Raw genomic sequence first — 14,648 nt, forward strand, 5'->3', positions numbered from 1 at the left:
GGCGCCCGGTGGCCCTGCCCGCCGGGTGTGCGCGCGCGGGGTCCCGGGCCGGCGTGCGCGCCGGTGTGAGTGCGAGTGAGTGCGGCGCCGCTCAGCTCGCTCCGCGCCGCGCCGCCCTCGCCGCCCGCACTCTCGCACTGCTCGGCGGCTGCCGGTGACGCGGGCTGGGCCCGCCCCCTGCCTGCCGGCCCCTGGCACTCACTCGCGCCGGCCGCCGCCGAGCAGGCAGCAGCCGCGTCAGGGCCGTCCGGGGGCGCTGCCGGCGATGCCCGCAGCCCCCGCCGCTCCCAGCCGGGCCTGCTGAGCCGCCCCCGGGCCGGGGCCGCGCCGAGTCTGGCCGGGCCGCGCCCGGGCGGGGCCGCGCTGCCTGCATGACCCTCCGGCGGCGCGGGGAGAAGGCGACCATCAGCATCCAGGAGCATATGGCCATCGACGTGTGCCCCGGCCCCATCCGGCCCATCAAACAGATCTCCGACTACTTCCCCCGCTTCCCGCGGGGCCTGCCGCCGGACGCCGGGCCCCGCGCCGCTGCACCCCCGGACGCCCCCGCGCGCCCGGCCGCGGCCAGCGCGGGCCGCCGCAGCCCCTCCGACGGCGCCCGCGACGACGACGAGGATGTGGACCAGCTGTTTGGAGCCTACGGCGCCAGCCCCGGCCCCGGCCGCAGCACGGCGCGACCGCCTGCCAAGCTGCCCGAGGACGAGCCGGACGCCGACGGCTACGAGTCCGACGACTGCAGTAAGTTTCCCACCCGCCGGCTTCTCGCCCCCGCCCCTGCGCGGCTGCTCTCGCTCCCGACCTCGCCCGCCCTCGGATCCCCTGCGGTCTCGGTTCCCCCGGCACACCCCTCGCTGTGTCGCTGCCCCCGGCCGCTGTGCGCTCTCCGCGCGCCCGGCACACACAGCCCCGACACCGCCCCCGAGCAGATCGGAGAGGTGGGAAGTTTGGGGGCCCCTTGGGGGTGTCCCATTTCCGGGTCCCAGCTCCCCGGAGCCCACGCCGCGCCCCCTCTCGGCCCTCCCGCCGGGAGCCCCGGCGCGGGCGGCGGCTTTTGTTCCCAGGCAGGGCGGAACTGCGCCCCGGGGAGACACCAGTTGCTGCTGGCCGCGTGGTCGCTCCCCTCTCCGGAGCCCGCGGCGGATCGGCCCCTCGGCCGAGGGTCGGGCTGGGCGAGAGGCAGAGGGCGCCCGGGGCCCGGGCCGGACGGCCTCCCTGGTGGGGCCGGCGGCCGCAGAGCGCGGCGGCTTGGCTGGCGTGGGGGGCCGAGGACCAGGGGACCGCGGGGCCGCTTGTCCTTTGGAGAAACCTTGGTGATTCCTCCTCCCGCGTCCGTTGGTCCCGCCGCTGCGCTCGACCGGGCCGCCGACCTTCGCCCACCTGTTACACCCGCTTCCCCGGTCGGGAAGGGTCCCCCACCCCAGCCCGCGCCTCCTCCTCCGGGGCTGAGCCCCGAGCCCCAGGGATTAGGCAAGCGCCAGGGCTCCCGGGGCCTCCGGGGCCGAGGCCCGGCCGGCTGGCGCTCCTGGCGCCTTTCTAGGCTCTGAGGGTGCCCGCGCCGGGACTGGAGGGGAAACCGAGAACGAAGAGGTCGCCGGGCGGTGCGGGATGGGTTTACGCGGGATTGGGGTGGGGATGGGCGCAGCGCTGCTCGCCAGGCCCCCAGCCCAGCTGTAGCCCCAGCCGCGTGACTCTCAGAGCTGGAAAACCCGAGTCAGACGCCGGCCCTGCCTGGGAGGTGGACCTTTCCCGGGGCAGGGGTCGCTCGCCGACTTCCCCCAGGCTCGCCGGGTCCCATCCCCCGCGCAGCGCAGCGAGGGTGGCTGCGTCTGGCTTGAATGCCCACACGGGCCTCAGGCTGGGGGTCTGGAGTTTCCCCCAGAATAAAATGTGCCTCTGGAAGCTGACAGTGGGGGTGACCACTGCGGGAAGAGGTGGGGCCCGACCTCTCATCACCCTACCTAGGGAGGCCCAGGAGGTGCAAGTGGGAGGAGGCCTGTCAGACAGTGGGTCGCTCGGAGCCGGGCCTGTGCTGGGAAGCTGCCTGCTCTGCACTTTCTCGGGCCTGGACCACAGCCCTCTGGCTGAAGTCTGGCGTCCCTCCACTTTCCTGCCAGCCTGGGGAAACGGTCGGGAGAGCTTATTGCCCTCCAGGCTGTGCCCTTAATCTTCACCCCCCCCCCAGCTCCTGGCACCCTGGGCAAGGTGCACCCCCTCACTTGCTGTGTCTTTGGGCAGGCCCTAACTGAGACCCAGGTCACCCCTTTGCATGCCTTGAATCTTCAGCCAGCTCCAGAAGAAGGGGTGAGGAACTTGTTCCCATTTCCAGCCTCTTTCCTGCTATGCCAAGGGAGCAAGCGAGCAGGGCAGGGCTTCTGCCTGGGCTTCAAGCCCTCCTGGTGCCACCCAGGGCCCTCTGATGACATACGGCTAAGAGGTGAGAAATCTGGTGGTTTCTTTTGGCTGTCCCTGAACCCACAGGCAAGGAGGGGACCCGAAAGTGCCCCATCTTCAGTCCATCGACTCAGCAGTCCTTCACAGAACACTCTCCTAGCAGCACAGAGGGAACAGGGCTGGGGCCCCGGACCCAGAGAGCTCACTGTCCTTCCAGGAGACAGACGCACTTGAGGTCAGCGGTACAAGGTCTGACACAGCCTCGCCAGCCTGAACCGTGGGCTGGCCACACCCATGTCACCAGGGCAGTCTGCTGAAAAGAGCCAAGGAGGACGGTGTGTGGCTGGCACCAGGGCCAGCTTGGCCCCCTCGTTCCCTTCAAGGGGCAGCCACCCTGGGCTTAGACCCCCTCAGCGGCCGAACAAACATCCCACCATGGGAGCACAGAAATCTTGGCTCCTGCCCATGGGGGGACCAGGTTCCGGGGTGGAACCGCTCTCTGCCCGATACTCCAGGCTTTAGCCCCGTCCCAGCTCTGACAACCAGATCCCACCAATAAGCCTAAATGATTCAAGCCAGATGGTTCATTACAGCTTTAGCCAGGGTTATGCTATTTGCTGCCCTAATTATTGGATTATGTCTGTTCTAACAAAAAGAAATTAGGACGGTTGCTCTGTTGTCCAAGGCCGAGAGTGAAGTGCTGTTTATTTATTCGGCCTTTTTTTCCTTCTCTTCAAAGCCCATCACCTCAAGGCATAAGCACAAAATTGACAGGCTCCAAATTGATCTAATAGAGGAGCGCTGATGGGGAGAAGATGCAGAAACGTTATAATTGGAAGTGTCCCCCCAGTGCCCTTCCCCTCCCAGTGGCCCACAGCGCAGCCTGGCTAACCTGGACTCCGCTGCTTCCTGCCCTCCCAATGGGTCCTATGTCCCACCCTCCGTGTGCTGCTCCCCTGCCTGAGATGCCCTCCCACCCAATCTCCACCTGTGGAAACAGTCCATTCTTCAAAGCTGTAACGACTAGGATATTTGGGGGTTGTAGGTGACAGAAAAAAATTCAGAGTGCCTTAAACAGTGAGGGGTGTCGAGGTCATGGGGCGCTGGGGTAGATTCATGCAGCCGCTCGTCAGCAGCATCAGTGGTGATGGTTCTGTCTTTCCACATGGCCATGCCCTTTTCCTCTTAGGCTGACCTCCCTCATGGTTCAAGGTGGCTGCTGCAGGTCCAGACATCACATGTAACAGTAAGATCCTAAATTTGATAAGGATCAGTTTCCTCTCCCATGTCTCAGTTTAAAAGTGAGGGAGCCTCTCCCAGAAGTCCCCAGGAGATCTGTCCTTCTGCCTCGTTGGCCAGAATTACATCTCTTGCCCATGCTTACACCTGCATGATTCAGCCTGGGCTAGGTCAGGACTGATCCCCACAGAGGCCTGGAGCAAGGATGGAGGGGAGGAATCGCTGTTAGGCCTGCCCAGAAGTCCCTCGGCTCGAATAATTTCCCCGTACCCACTGGCTGCGATTCCCTTTCCTTAGAGCCAAGTCATATGCTACCTGGACCGTATTTCTATGCACTTAACCTTATAAGACCAACTAGGTGTCGGGCACTATGCTGAGTGTGGAGGTTCCAGAATGCCTGAGACACGATCTCTGCCATCAGGGAGTTCATGGAAACCGTGACACACAAGTAGCCCAGCAGTGAGGACAGGGAGTCAGGAGCCCAGATGGGAAGCACCGGCTCGCGCAGAGTTCCCCCACAGAGAGGGCGCTCTGAGGCTGGGAGGAGGGGGGACGCAGCCTGGCTTAGTGCAAGGAGGAAGAGTCGAGTGGCTGGAGCAAGGGGAAAAGGCCTCTGATGGTGAGGCTGAAGCGGTCATATCACAGAGGGCCTTGAATGCCACACCGAGGAGGTTGAACTGAGTCCAGGTGGCAGTGGAAAATTTTTGAACAATGTAAAGCAGGGAAATGAATAGGTTTCTAAAAGTCCTAACCCTCTGCCTCTGAGCTCCCGAGAAGCAGGGCTATATGATGTGTGGCTCATTCCTCTTTGTACCACCTGCAGCGCCTGGTCAGTGCCTCAGTTTCCCCAACTATGAAATGCTTTCGACGCAGGCTTGATCATTTTCTGTGGTTCTTGCCGTGGTTTTTTTTTTGTTGTTGTTGTTGTTGTCTTTAAACTATTTCAGAGGCTGACATTTTTCTTAAAAAAACAAAACCAGGGCTGGTTTCCTACTCCCAAGGGTGTACGGGCGAGGAAGGTCCAGGTGCAAACGAAGGTCAAAATGATGCTGTCAGTCTCCGTCAGCAGAGCAGAGGGATGTGCTGCCTTAGAGGAACTGATGGGGCTGGAGCTTGATTTTCTCTGAATTAGCCCCATTAAAGCTCTATAATTATCAACAAGCCGGTGACAAGTCTCAAAGGCCCATTAGTGACCAAGCCTCATTATTTATCCAAGGATGTTAACTTCAGCCAGGAGGTGTGATTTGAGTGGCTGGAGGACAGGACCCCGTGGCTCACGCAGACAAGCACCTTCACCTGCCCTCAGGGCCCGCCTGGCCTGCACAAGCCCAGGGGGGTTTTCAACTCAGAGGCTTCTCCAGGGTGGAGGCTGAGCCCTTCCGGCTCCCCACACCCCGAGAGCAATTCTGTTATTCTCTCTTTTGTTTCTCCTTTCCACCCTCTCAAGAGTTCAGCTAAACAAAGCGGCAGAAAAAAATGTTCAGAAGCCACTAAGCTTTAAGGCGGGAGCTCTCAGGATGGAAGTGAAGAGGCTTGGATTCTGCTTCCAGCTCTGCTGTGCCACCCTGACCAAATCACCTCCCCTCTCTGAGCCTCATTTCTCCAAATGGGGAATAAAGACTTTGGGCGATGAGCTCTCTCAGAGAGCTCCACCACCGGCAAGTCTCTAAAAATGGTGACTGAGCTTCTATTTATAGACTATTATTTCTTATAAAACTTGCATTTGGAGTTCAAAGCAATTCATCAATCCCATCCTGGGGCAGCACTGGGCTTGCTCTTCCTTCCTGGGAAGTGAATACCGGTGTGGGTTTCACTGGGCAGCTTCGGGCCTTCCTTAAACACGGATGTCTGTAGAGCCAGTGGAAGGGACCCCTCTCCCCGCCTGGAGCTGAATTTCCCAGTGGGGACTCTGTCTGCCGGCTTGTCCTTCTCTGGAATTGGGAACCGGGCAGAGATCGTGGACTGTGTTGTTTTAATAGATGAGCATCTCACGTCTGCTCCCGTGAGAAGCTGGAGAATGAGTTGGTTTGGATGGACTGGCCGTGTGGATTGAACATCTACTCTTTGCTGGTGTCAGAGGTGTGGCCGAGGCATGGTCCCTGCCCTCGGGAGGCAAATGTCTGGGGGGCACAAGCCACAGGTTAGGTCTGAAGGGAACAGCAGACTGATTTAATGCCGTGCAAAGCCAAGAGCTTTAGAGACTATTATTACAAAAGCCTGGGCCTGGAGAAGCTCGGGCCCATGGCTGTTAGTTGTTACAGACGTGTTGATAGATCACTCCCTTACAGCACCTCACCTGCTTACCCGCACAGAGGGGAGCTAGGATACAGGCAGCAAAAGGCCGGATACACCTGGACTAAAGCACGCATGCTCTGCTCAGGGAAAAGGACTTTAGGTTCCACTCAAGGCCTATTGACTTTTTTTTTTTTTTTGGCTGCGTTGGGTCTTCGTTGCTGCACGCGGGCTTTCTCTAGTTGCGGTGAGCGGGGGCTACTCTTCATTGCGGTGCGCAGGCTTCTCATTTCGGTGGCCTCTCATTGCAGAGCACGGGCTCTAGGTGTGTGGGCTTCAGTGGTTGTGGTGTGCGGGCTCAGTAGTTGTGGCTCACGGGCTCTAGAGCGCAGGCTCCGTAGTTGTCGTGCACAGGCTTAGCTGCTCCGCGGCATGTGGGATCTTCCCGGACCAGGGATCGAACCCGTGTCCCCTGCACTGGCAGGCTGATTCTTAACCACTGCACCACCAGGGAAGTCCTATGGCCTATTGACTTTTAGTTTAGACACAATTTTAACAAGTATCCTCACCTGGTTTCATAGAAGAGACAAGTAACTAGTGAATAGGAGAGAGAGCTGTTTGTGCTACCAGAGGCAAGTACTCTAACAGGAGTTTCAAGCTGACGGCAAGGGAGGAGGCGGAAAAAATGAAGAAAACCTCAAAACAGAGTGGCCACCTGGGATCCCTCGGTGGAGGAATCATCTCACATGCCCTTCTGTGTCTGGGCTGGGACTCTGACACACAGAACAGTAACCGTAGTCATAGCAATGATTCAGGTTATTCCGAAAAGTGTAAGTGACCATTTGTGTATTCTACTCACGAAGGCTGGGAGGGGAGTGATCCAATTCGGAATGAGTTCATTCCAGCAAGTGTCTCAGAGGGGCAAGTACAGTTATCTAGAAAAATCACCTAAATGGATACGCTCCTTCTATAATTATCTACTGAGTACTTTCTGTACCCCAGGCGCGGTGTTAAAGCACAATGCCATGAGGTGGATGCTGTTGTGTCTCCACTTTGCAGATGAGGAAACTGAGGCACACTGAGGCCAGATACACTGTCTAAGGTCACACAGCAAGGAAGTGCAGAGCCAGGATATGAACCCAGGGTCAGACGTCAGAGGGCAGGTCTCGCACCCTACGGGTGTCCCCGCGAGACAACAACAGAGACACTGAGCTGTGTGCCTGACCCTGTGTTAGGAGCTGGGGTGCAAGACAAGCAGTGGCTGGACTCAGCCAGCAGACTGTGGTTTGCTCTAGACCCACACTGGGCACCCCTGGCCTCCCCCCGAGCATCACTCCACCCGCTCCGCGCCCCCACCCTCTGGGTTGGCCTGTGGTTGGAATGCCCCTTCCCCCGGCCCCAAGGCGCACTGGCCAAGCCCTACTCGTCTTGCATGGCTCAGGCGAAGTGTCGCTTCCTCCAGGAAGCCTTTCCTGATAGGCCCAGTTCACATCCAGGCCAGGCGTCCCCCCTGAACCCTCCATCAGTCCTGGCCCACTAGACTTTGTTTTGACCAATCCTTTTCATCTGTTCCTCCCGTTAAGCTGTGCTTTCCTCGGGGCAGGAACCCTGTCTTATTGATATCTTCGATCCTGGAGTCTGGCAGATTGTAAACACTTGGGAAAGAAAGAAAGAAAGAAAGAATGAATGAATGAATGAATTAGATGCCAGTTGACCAGCCCAGCAGCCTGCAAGGAGCATCTGGGCTTCTAAAGACATCCTGTGAATGTGTACCTCTCGGGGGAGAGATTTGCCCCTGAGGTCTGCTCCCACCCACAATCCCAGCCTTCAGGCCGGGAACCATGTCCGTGAGAAAAGCCACAGCTGCCGCCTGTGATCACGCCCGAGGGCGGCAGCTGCATCCAATCACTGCCGCACCCTCTGCCCAGCCCTTGGGAATCACTCGCTGCCTTTTAGAGGCTGGGGGTAGCAGCACGCGGGCCCAGCTCTCTCCTCACACCCTGCGCAGCGCTCCAGAGGGCCCGGGGAGACCAGGGAGCCGCAGCCCCAAGTGCTGCTGGGGGACGGTGAGTGGGCCAGCCAGTCGGCCGGGCTGGGTCCTGCGGTGCTGCAGAGTCTGACACCTCTGCCGTCTCGCACACTCCTGGGGCAGTTAAGAGGCAGGGGGAGCTGAGGTGTAGAGCCCTGGCCAGTGGTTGCACCAGGAGGACAGGAACCCCTTTAGCTGAGTGTGTAGCACATGTGGCCCCACCCTGGACCAGCCACGGGCCACAAGGCACGGCGTAGGGGTCAGGGGCCCACTGCCTGGCTTTGACTCTCAGTTCGCCGCTCGTGGTGTCTGGAGGAGACGGGCCCCCGAGCCTCCTTCCCAGGGGTGGGGGGGGTCGGTACGCAGCAGGCGCTCTGCTGGTGGCAGTCAGCGCGGTCACCGTGGCACCTCGTCCGGCCGCGCAGGGGTGGCTGACGCTTCTCCACCGTGTGGGCCCGGCATGACCTGAGCCCTCCCTGTCTGCAGCCGCCCTGGGCACGCTGGACTTCAGCCTGCTCTACGACCAGGAGAACAACGCTCTCCACTGCACCATCAGCAAGGCCAAGGTAGGCCCCACCTGTGCGCAAAGGGCGAGGAGGGAGTTCTTGCTTCAGTCATCTCAGCTGCTCCTGAGATGCAGCTGCCTCCCCTACAGCGAGGTTTTCAGGGGAAAGAGTAGAACAGAGAAGCCAGAGAGAATGCGGGTGGGGGGCAGCTTTCAGGAGACAGAGGCCCCAGAGCTGGGGAGCTGTCAAAGGAGGGAAGGGCGGGCAGGGAGGTGACAGGCCTGTCCTGCAGGCCAAGAGGAAGGGTTGGACTTGGGTGCCTCCGGACTCCCCAAGGAGGCTCTGGATGCTGACGCCACGCCAGGCGGGGGATTAGTCTCTGGTCGCACCGGCCTGAGCTTGCTCTCTGGGTGGAGGCGTGGGCGTCTGTGAACCCCACGCGGGTCCTGCCCCGGGCTGGCACCGTCAGCTGTGTTCTCAGCCACGCTGTTCCCTTCGTCCCCACACCGCGACGCGCCCCCTGGGAGGAAGGTGCCCAAGTTGATGTTCTCCCGCAAGGTAAGGGCAGCCGTGCGGCCTGGTAGACCTCCCGGTAGAGCCGTGGAAGGGCCTGGGGCCGGCTCAGAGCAAGGAGCTTCCGGCATCGCTGCCCGCGCCCAGCCCCGCACCACCAGCACCCCAACCTGCGAGCTCCTCTGCCCCTCCTCCCGCCCTGCCCGTGGCTCTGCTCACCCAGAGGGGCGGGGTGCCTGGTTCGGCCCCGGCTGTGCCCCACCCGGCCTGGGCCGCCATGGCTGGGCCACCGGGGCAGGGGTGAGCAGTGTCCCTGTTGGGCTAGCACCGCCCCCGCCCCCTCCTCTGGGAGCTGCTCGGGCTGTGACGCAGGGCACGCCCTGCCCTCCTCGAAAGGGCTCTAGACCTGCCCTAGGCACAGAGCTGGGAATCTGATAACCCCCGGCTGTGCTGAGGTGGAAGGCAGGGTGCACGCCCCGGCAGATCCCTTCCCCTCTCCCTCCACCCAGCTGTGTAGAGGTTGTCCAGGCCTGGGGACTGGGAATGGGCACTGGCTGCCAGGCTGCTCTGGCCAGAGCCGTCCCTTCTCCTCCCCACCCAGACTCCAGGCCCCTCCTGTGCTGTGTACCCCGCCTTCCCTACCCAGGCTCTAGAGGGGCTACGTGGGTGAACTGGTGGGGGGGGGTATGTGTGTGCACATGCGTGTGTCCACTTGGGTTTGTATCACTCAAGGCATTGGAGATGGGGGATGGGAGGACCCCGAGCCATGGTCGCTCCCACATTCTCCAGTTCATCCTCTGCTTAGAACCAGTTCTGCAGGGGAAGGGGCGGTGCAGGCATGGGAGGAGCTGGGGCTGGGCTGGGGTGTGGGGAGGAGCCGCAGGGGGTAGGAAGACTGAGGCTGACAGGCAGAGCCCCTCGGGGGCCCCTGGGAGGATGCCAGATGCCCCAGTGCTGGACCCTAGATTGGCCTCCCTCCCTCTAAGTAAGCAGAGCTGCCTCAGTTTGCTCATCTGTAAAATAGAGTTAATCACCCCCACCTATGTGGTGGCTGTGAGCATTTAATGAGTGAGTGCTCAGTACCTAATGCTGTCCTGCAGGACAGGGCCTGGCAGCAGACCCCCCACCCCCACACCACACACACACACACACACACCACACACACACACACACACACACACACACACGTACGTACGTACGTACGTACGTATGGGCACTCATATCCACAGCAGAACTGGAAAGTTCCACCTTCGTGTGAAAGGGTGAGAGGCCTGTGTTGGGAAGGTCTGCCTCTCTGCCACAGTGCATGCAGGGCCGCCCGGCCAAGCCTCGTCCTGGAGCCAGCCCCACGGAGCAGGGCAGAGCTGGAGCCCAGGCAGCTCCCAGCACAGCTCAGATGCCTCCGCCCTCAGCAGCTTCTCCAGCATCTTCCAAGGGGCCCGGCATTTAGGGGAAGGGGGGAGCAAATGCCCCACCAGCAGGCCCCGCATCAGCATTGCCTCCTCAACTCCCCCAACAACCTTGAGACGTGGGGACTGTTAACCCATTTTACAGATGATAAAGCTGAGGCTCAGGAGGCAGATGAAGTCATCCACTTACCCAGCTGATAAGTGCAGGAGCTGAGACCTGAACCCTGGCCAGCCTGGCTCTAAAACCCGTGGGCCCCTTCCCAGTAGCCGAGCAGTGCTGGTTGGAAGGTGGAAGACCCCACCTCAGATCTCAGCCCCTACCTGGGAGCTCCTCCGAACCAAGGTGGGGACGGGGGAGAAGAGCCTCAGCTCCCCTGGGAGGTGGGGGAGGTGGGCTGGTCATGAGCAGCCAACTTGCAGCTCATCTTTGCCTGTCTTTTTCCTTTTTTTTTTTTTTTTTTTGGCGGTACGCGGGCCTCTCACTGTTGTGGCCTCTCCCGTTGCAGAGCACAGGCTCCGGATGCGCAGGCTCAGTGGCCATGGCTCACGGGCCCAGCCGCTCCGCGGCATGTGGGATCTTCCCGGACCGGGGCGCGAACCCGTGTCCCATGCATCGGCAGGTGGACTCTCAACCACTGCGCCACCAGGGAAGCCCTGCAGCTCATCTTTGAATGAGGCTGTGGGGTTGCCAGCTCTACCCCACACATGCCCCAGCTGCCTTCCTCCATCCCCGTGTGCCATCCCAGAAGCAGAATAGACGATTAGCACAAGCAGGAGCGAGCGTGAGGTCACCTAGGCCCCTGTTTATGGTTCCGTGAGTTCCTTGGCTGTGCACACTTGACTGGTGGTTGAGAGTGAGTGAGGGGGGGCTTCCCTGGTGGCGCAGTGGTTGAGAGTCCGCCTGCCGATGCAGGGGACGTGGGTTTGTGCCCCGGTCCGGGAAGATCCCACATGCCACGGAGCGGCTGGGCCCATAAGCCATGGCCGCTGAGCCTGCATGTCCGGAGCTTGTGCTCCGCAACGGGAGAAGCTGCAACAGTGAGAGGCCCACATACTGCCAAAAAAAAAAAAAAGGGGAGTGAGTGAGGGTTGCCATCTTGTGGAGGGACCCTCCCTGGCCGGCCAGCTTGTGTGGCCTCTGGGGACACAGACTGGCAGGGGGCTGTGGCAAAGCCAGAGAGAACTTGAGCCTGGTCTCCAGGACACAGAATGTTTTCCCACGGCCTCAGGGAAGCGTGTGGATGAGCAGACAGAGGGTCACAAGGACCCTCGGGTCTGTGAGGGAAGTCGCAGTGCACGGGGAGCAGGGAGAAGGGGGATCGGGAAGAAGGAAAGGCCTGACCACAGCAGGAGAACGAGGGCCTCATTCAGAGAAAGTGAGTCACCTGGCCTCCAAGATAAGGAAAACAGAAAGAGTCCGATCTGACAAAGGCACCCCGTGCCGCCTGCCCAGGGCCAGACGTTTGGGGCGGCAGTGGGGGGGAGATCGCACCAGCACGGAGCCTTCCTCGCCGCCCCCATTCTGGGGGTGTGGGGCAGGATTGCTTCTGTGAAGAGGGTCATGAATGGACCCAGCCAGGAGGCCCAGGGGGCGGGGATGCCTGCTGACCCAGGTGCCTGGGGGCCTTGGCGGCTCTGTCCCCAAGCCCCCAGTTACACCCTTCGCCATTCTCCTCTGCTCAGGGCCTGAAGCCGATGGACCACAATGGGCTGGCAGACCCCTACGTCAAGCTGCACCTGCTGCCGGGAGCCAGTAAGGTAAGGGGCCCTCCTGCCGCGACTGGGGTCCAGGCTGGGCTTGGGGCACCCAGGGAGGCCCACAGCTCCCACACCCACTCAGAGCCCAAGCAAGTTGAGGGGTTCACTCCACCTCCACCCAGAGCACCCAGTCACCCCCACACCCTCTAGGCCTCCCAGGGAACTTGAGTCAGCACCACCTGTCCGCTGAGTTGGGGAAACTCCCAGGGAGAATTTCTAGGCCAGCGTTTTAAAAGAAACACTCTCAGCTGGACGTTAATACTGTGCGCAAAGGGTTCTGTGGCCAGATAACACTGGGAAACATTGTTAAACAGGTTTCTTTACTGCAGGATTTACCAGAGCCTTTAATGTGTTGATGGGCTGCTCTGTGATGCCCCTCAAGAGGGATGGAGTAGTCAGCAACTGCCCAAATTATTTGACTACAGAACCCTTGTTCCTGCACCGGATGACCTGACAAGCAGACCAGCCCAACAGGTGCATCTATGAAAGGAGAGGGAAAAAACCATTTTTTAAATTCTCTACGAAAAGCATCAAGGTGGCCTTCAGCACTAGAAGATCAGAACGTGATGAGACTTCCTTTCGTACGTCTTACAGTTCAGTGTAGTTTTATTTGTAATGTCATGGGAGGGAAGGTCACATCTTTTCAGAATTGGGTCCTTCCCTAGCCCACAGATATCTCAAGGGCTGAGTAGGGCAGACCCCATGCCAGGGGGGACTCAACTGGAGTCCAGCAGCTTTGTTTCCAGGTAGAGACCAGGGTGGAGGCAGAGGGACAGGGGACACAGGACACAGGACACAGAAGCATGAGCAGCAGAGCCCAGTGGCTGGTGTTCTAGTCCTGGCCTCCTTCTTAGAAGCCAAAGTTGGGGGAGTTCCTTCCTGACCCTCGAGTGACCTGATAGAGAGGAAGAGTCAGCAGTGGGGGCACCCCCCTGGGCAGAGGGCCTCCCCAACACTGCTCAGGACAATTGCAGACCAACTGGGGGGTCCCACCCCCAGGTGGCCACCCCAGGCTGAGGAGCCACAGGCTGCTGGGGCCTGAGTTAACTTTGGGGCCTGGGCTGCCCCTGGTCCGGGGGCGCCATCCCAGAAGGGAAGGCAGGGCTGCGGGAGAAAGGGCAGTGGACCTCCCACTACACCTGGAGGAGCAGGCTCCCCACTCCAGGCCTCTCTGTCCTCATGCTGCAGGGAGGACCCCCAGGGCTGTGAAGGCCACGCGACCAGGGGAAGGGGCCCAACTCGGGGGCTCAGTGACCGTGCGTCTCTAGACTCCTGGGACCTTGAGTCGGCAGTACCTGGCTGCTGAATCCTAGGGACCCCCCCCCATAGGATAGATTCCCTCGTAGGGCAGAGTTTCACAGAGCACCTTATAGAGAAGGTCCTACAAACCAGGCTGAGAGAGACGTGGTGTTACGCCCTGGAGCCTGACCCTCAGAAAGGGTCAGTAACCCACTGGGCTCCACAGAGCTTATGTAAGTGGTGGAGCTGGGATTTGAACCCAGGGCTGTCTGACCTCAAAGCCTGGGCCGGTTTGTGGACATCAAAGGGAATCGGCTACGGAAGTCAGGGTCTGAAGGGGGCAAGGCAGGTAAGGAGTCTAAGAACCACGATCTCTGGAAGCACTGAGGAAGGAGGGGAGGCAGCCCCCAGGCGTCCTCCAGGAGAGGTGCCTTCCCGGCAGGGGCCAGCCTGAGCGAAGGCAAGGAGGCTGAGGGAGAGAATCTAGGTCCAAGCCAGGCTTCCCAGCCGCCCAGACCACGCCTCCTGCAGACACCCTGCCCCCCCCGCCACACACCTGGGCACGCACCTGGGAGGCAGGATTCTCCTGTTGTAGTTTCCTAGGGCTGCGCTAACAAATGACCACCAACTGGGTGGGTTACGACACCACAAATCTCACACCTTCCAGTTCTGCAGGGTGCGAATCCGACATAGGTCCCACTGCGCTACCATCACGTGTCAGCAGGGCTGCGTTCCATTCTGGAGGCTCGAGGGGAGAAGCTATTTCCCCTTCCTTTCCAGCTTCTAGAGGCACCCCCTTTGCTTGGCTCGTGGCCCCTTCCTCCATCTTCAAAGCCGGTGTCGCCTCTCTGACTTTCTCCCCTTGTCACGCTCCTTCGGACTCTTCTCTCGCCTCCCTCTTCTACTTTTAAGGGCCCTGTGATGACGTGGGACATGGCCCATCCACATCATCTGGATAAACCCCCTGTATTGGAAGTGCAGCGTCTTAACCACTGGATCGCCAGGGAAGTCCCCAATCGGCCTATTTTAAAGTCAGCTGATTAACAACAGCGTTAATCCCCCTTTGCCAGGGAAGAGCACTTATGCACGGGATCTGGGGGATTGGGATGTGTTTGGGGCCATTACATTGCCCATCACCCTCTTTGACACTCAGAGGATCCTTTTTGCTCTCTCCAGGCAAATAAGCTCAGAACAAAAACTCTCCGAAACACTCTGAACCCCACGTGGAATGAGACCCTCACTTACTACGGGATCACAGACGAAGACATGATCCGAAAGACCCTGCGGTGGGTGAGACCCCGGGCCGCCGGCTCCCCCACCCCACCCAGCCTT

At 60.3% G+C, this 14,648-nt stretch overlaps 1 protein-coding gene across 3 annotated transcripts in view; it reads left to right on the forward strand.

The window, feature by feature from the left end:
• Positions 1-320: 320 nt before the first annotated feature.
• Positions 321-14,648, forward strand: part of DOC2B (double C2 domain beta) — a 30,462-nt gene continuing 16,134 nt past the window's right edge. For 2 of the 3 annotated variants that reach the window (XR_009560503.2, XM_030861886.3), the window contains exons 1-4: positions 326-738; positions 8,378-8,457; positions 12,003-12,077; positions 14,493-14,602. Coding sequence is in view for 2 of the 3 variants with exons in the window: in XM_030861886.3 (XP_030717746.1) it covers positions 372-738; positions 8,378-8,457; positions 12,003-12,077; positions 14,493-14,602 (632 nt within the window). In the remaining variant the exon portion in view is untranslated. Of the gene's footprint in view, positions 739-8,377; positions 8,458-12,002; positions 12,078-14,492; positions 14,603-14,648 lie in introns of all 3 variants that reach the window. The other variant, XM_060291246.2, reaches the window with a different exon arrangement.

Source organism: Globicephala melas, chromosome 20 (genome assembly GCF_963455315.2).
Source record: "Globicephala melas chromosome 20, mGloMel1.2, whole genome shotgun sequence".
In the NCBI taxonomy this organism is placed as follows: domain Eukaryota; kingdom Metazoa; phylum Chordata; class Mammalia; order Artiodactyla; family Delphinidae; genus Globicephala; species Globicephala melas.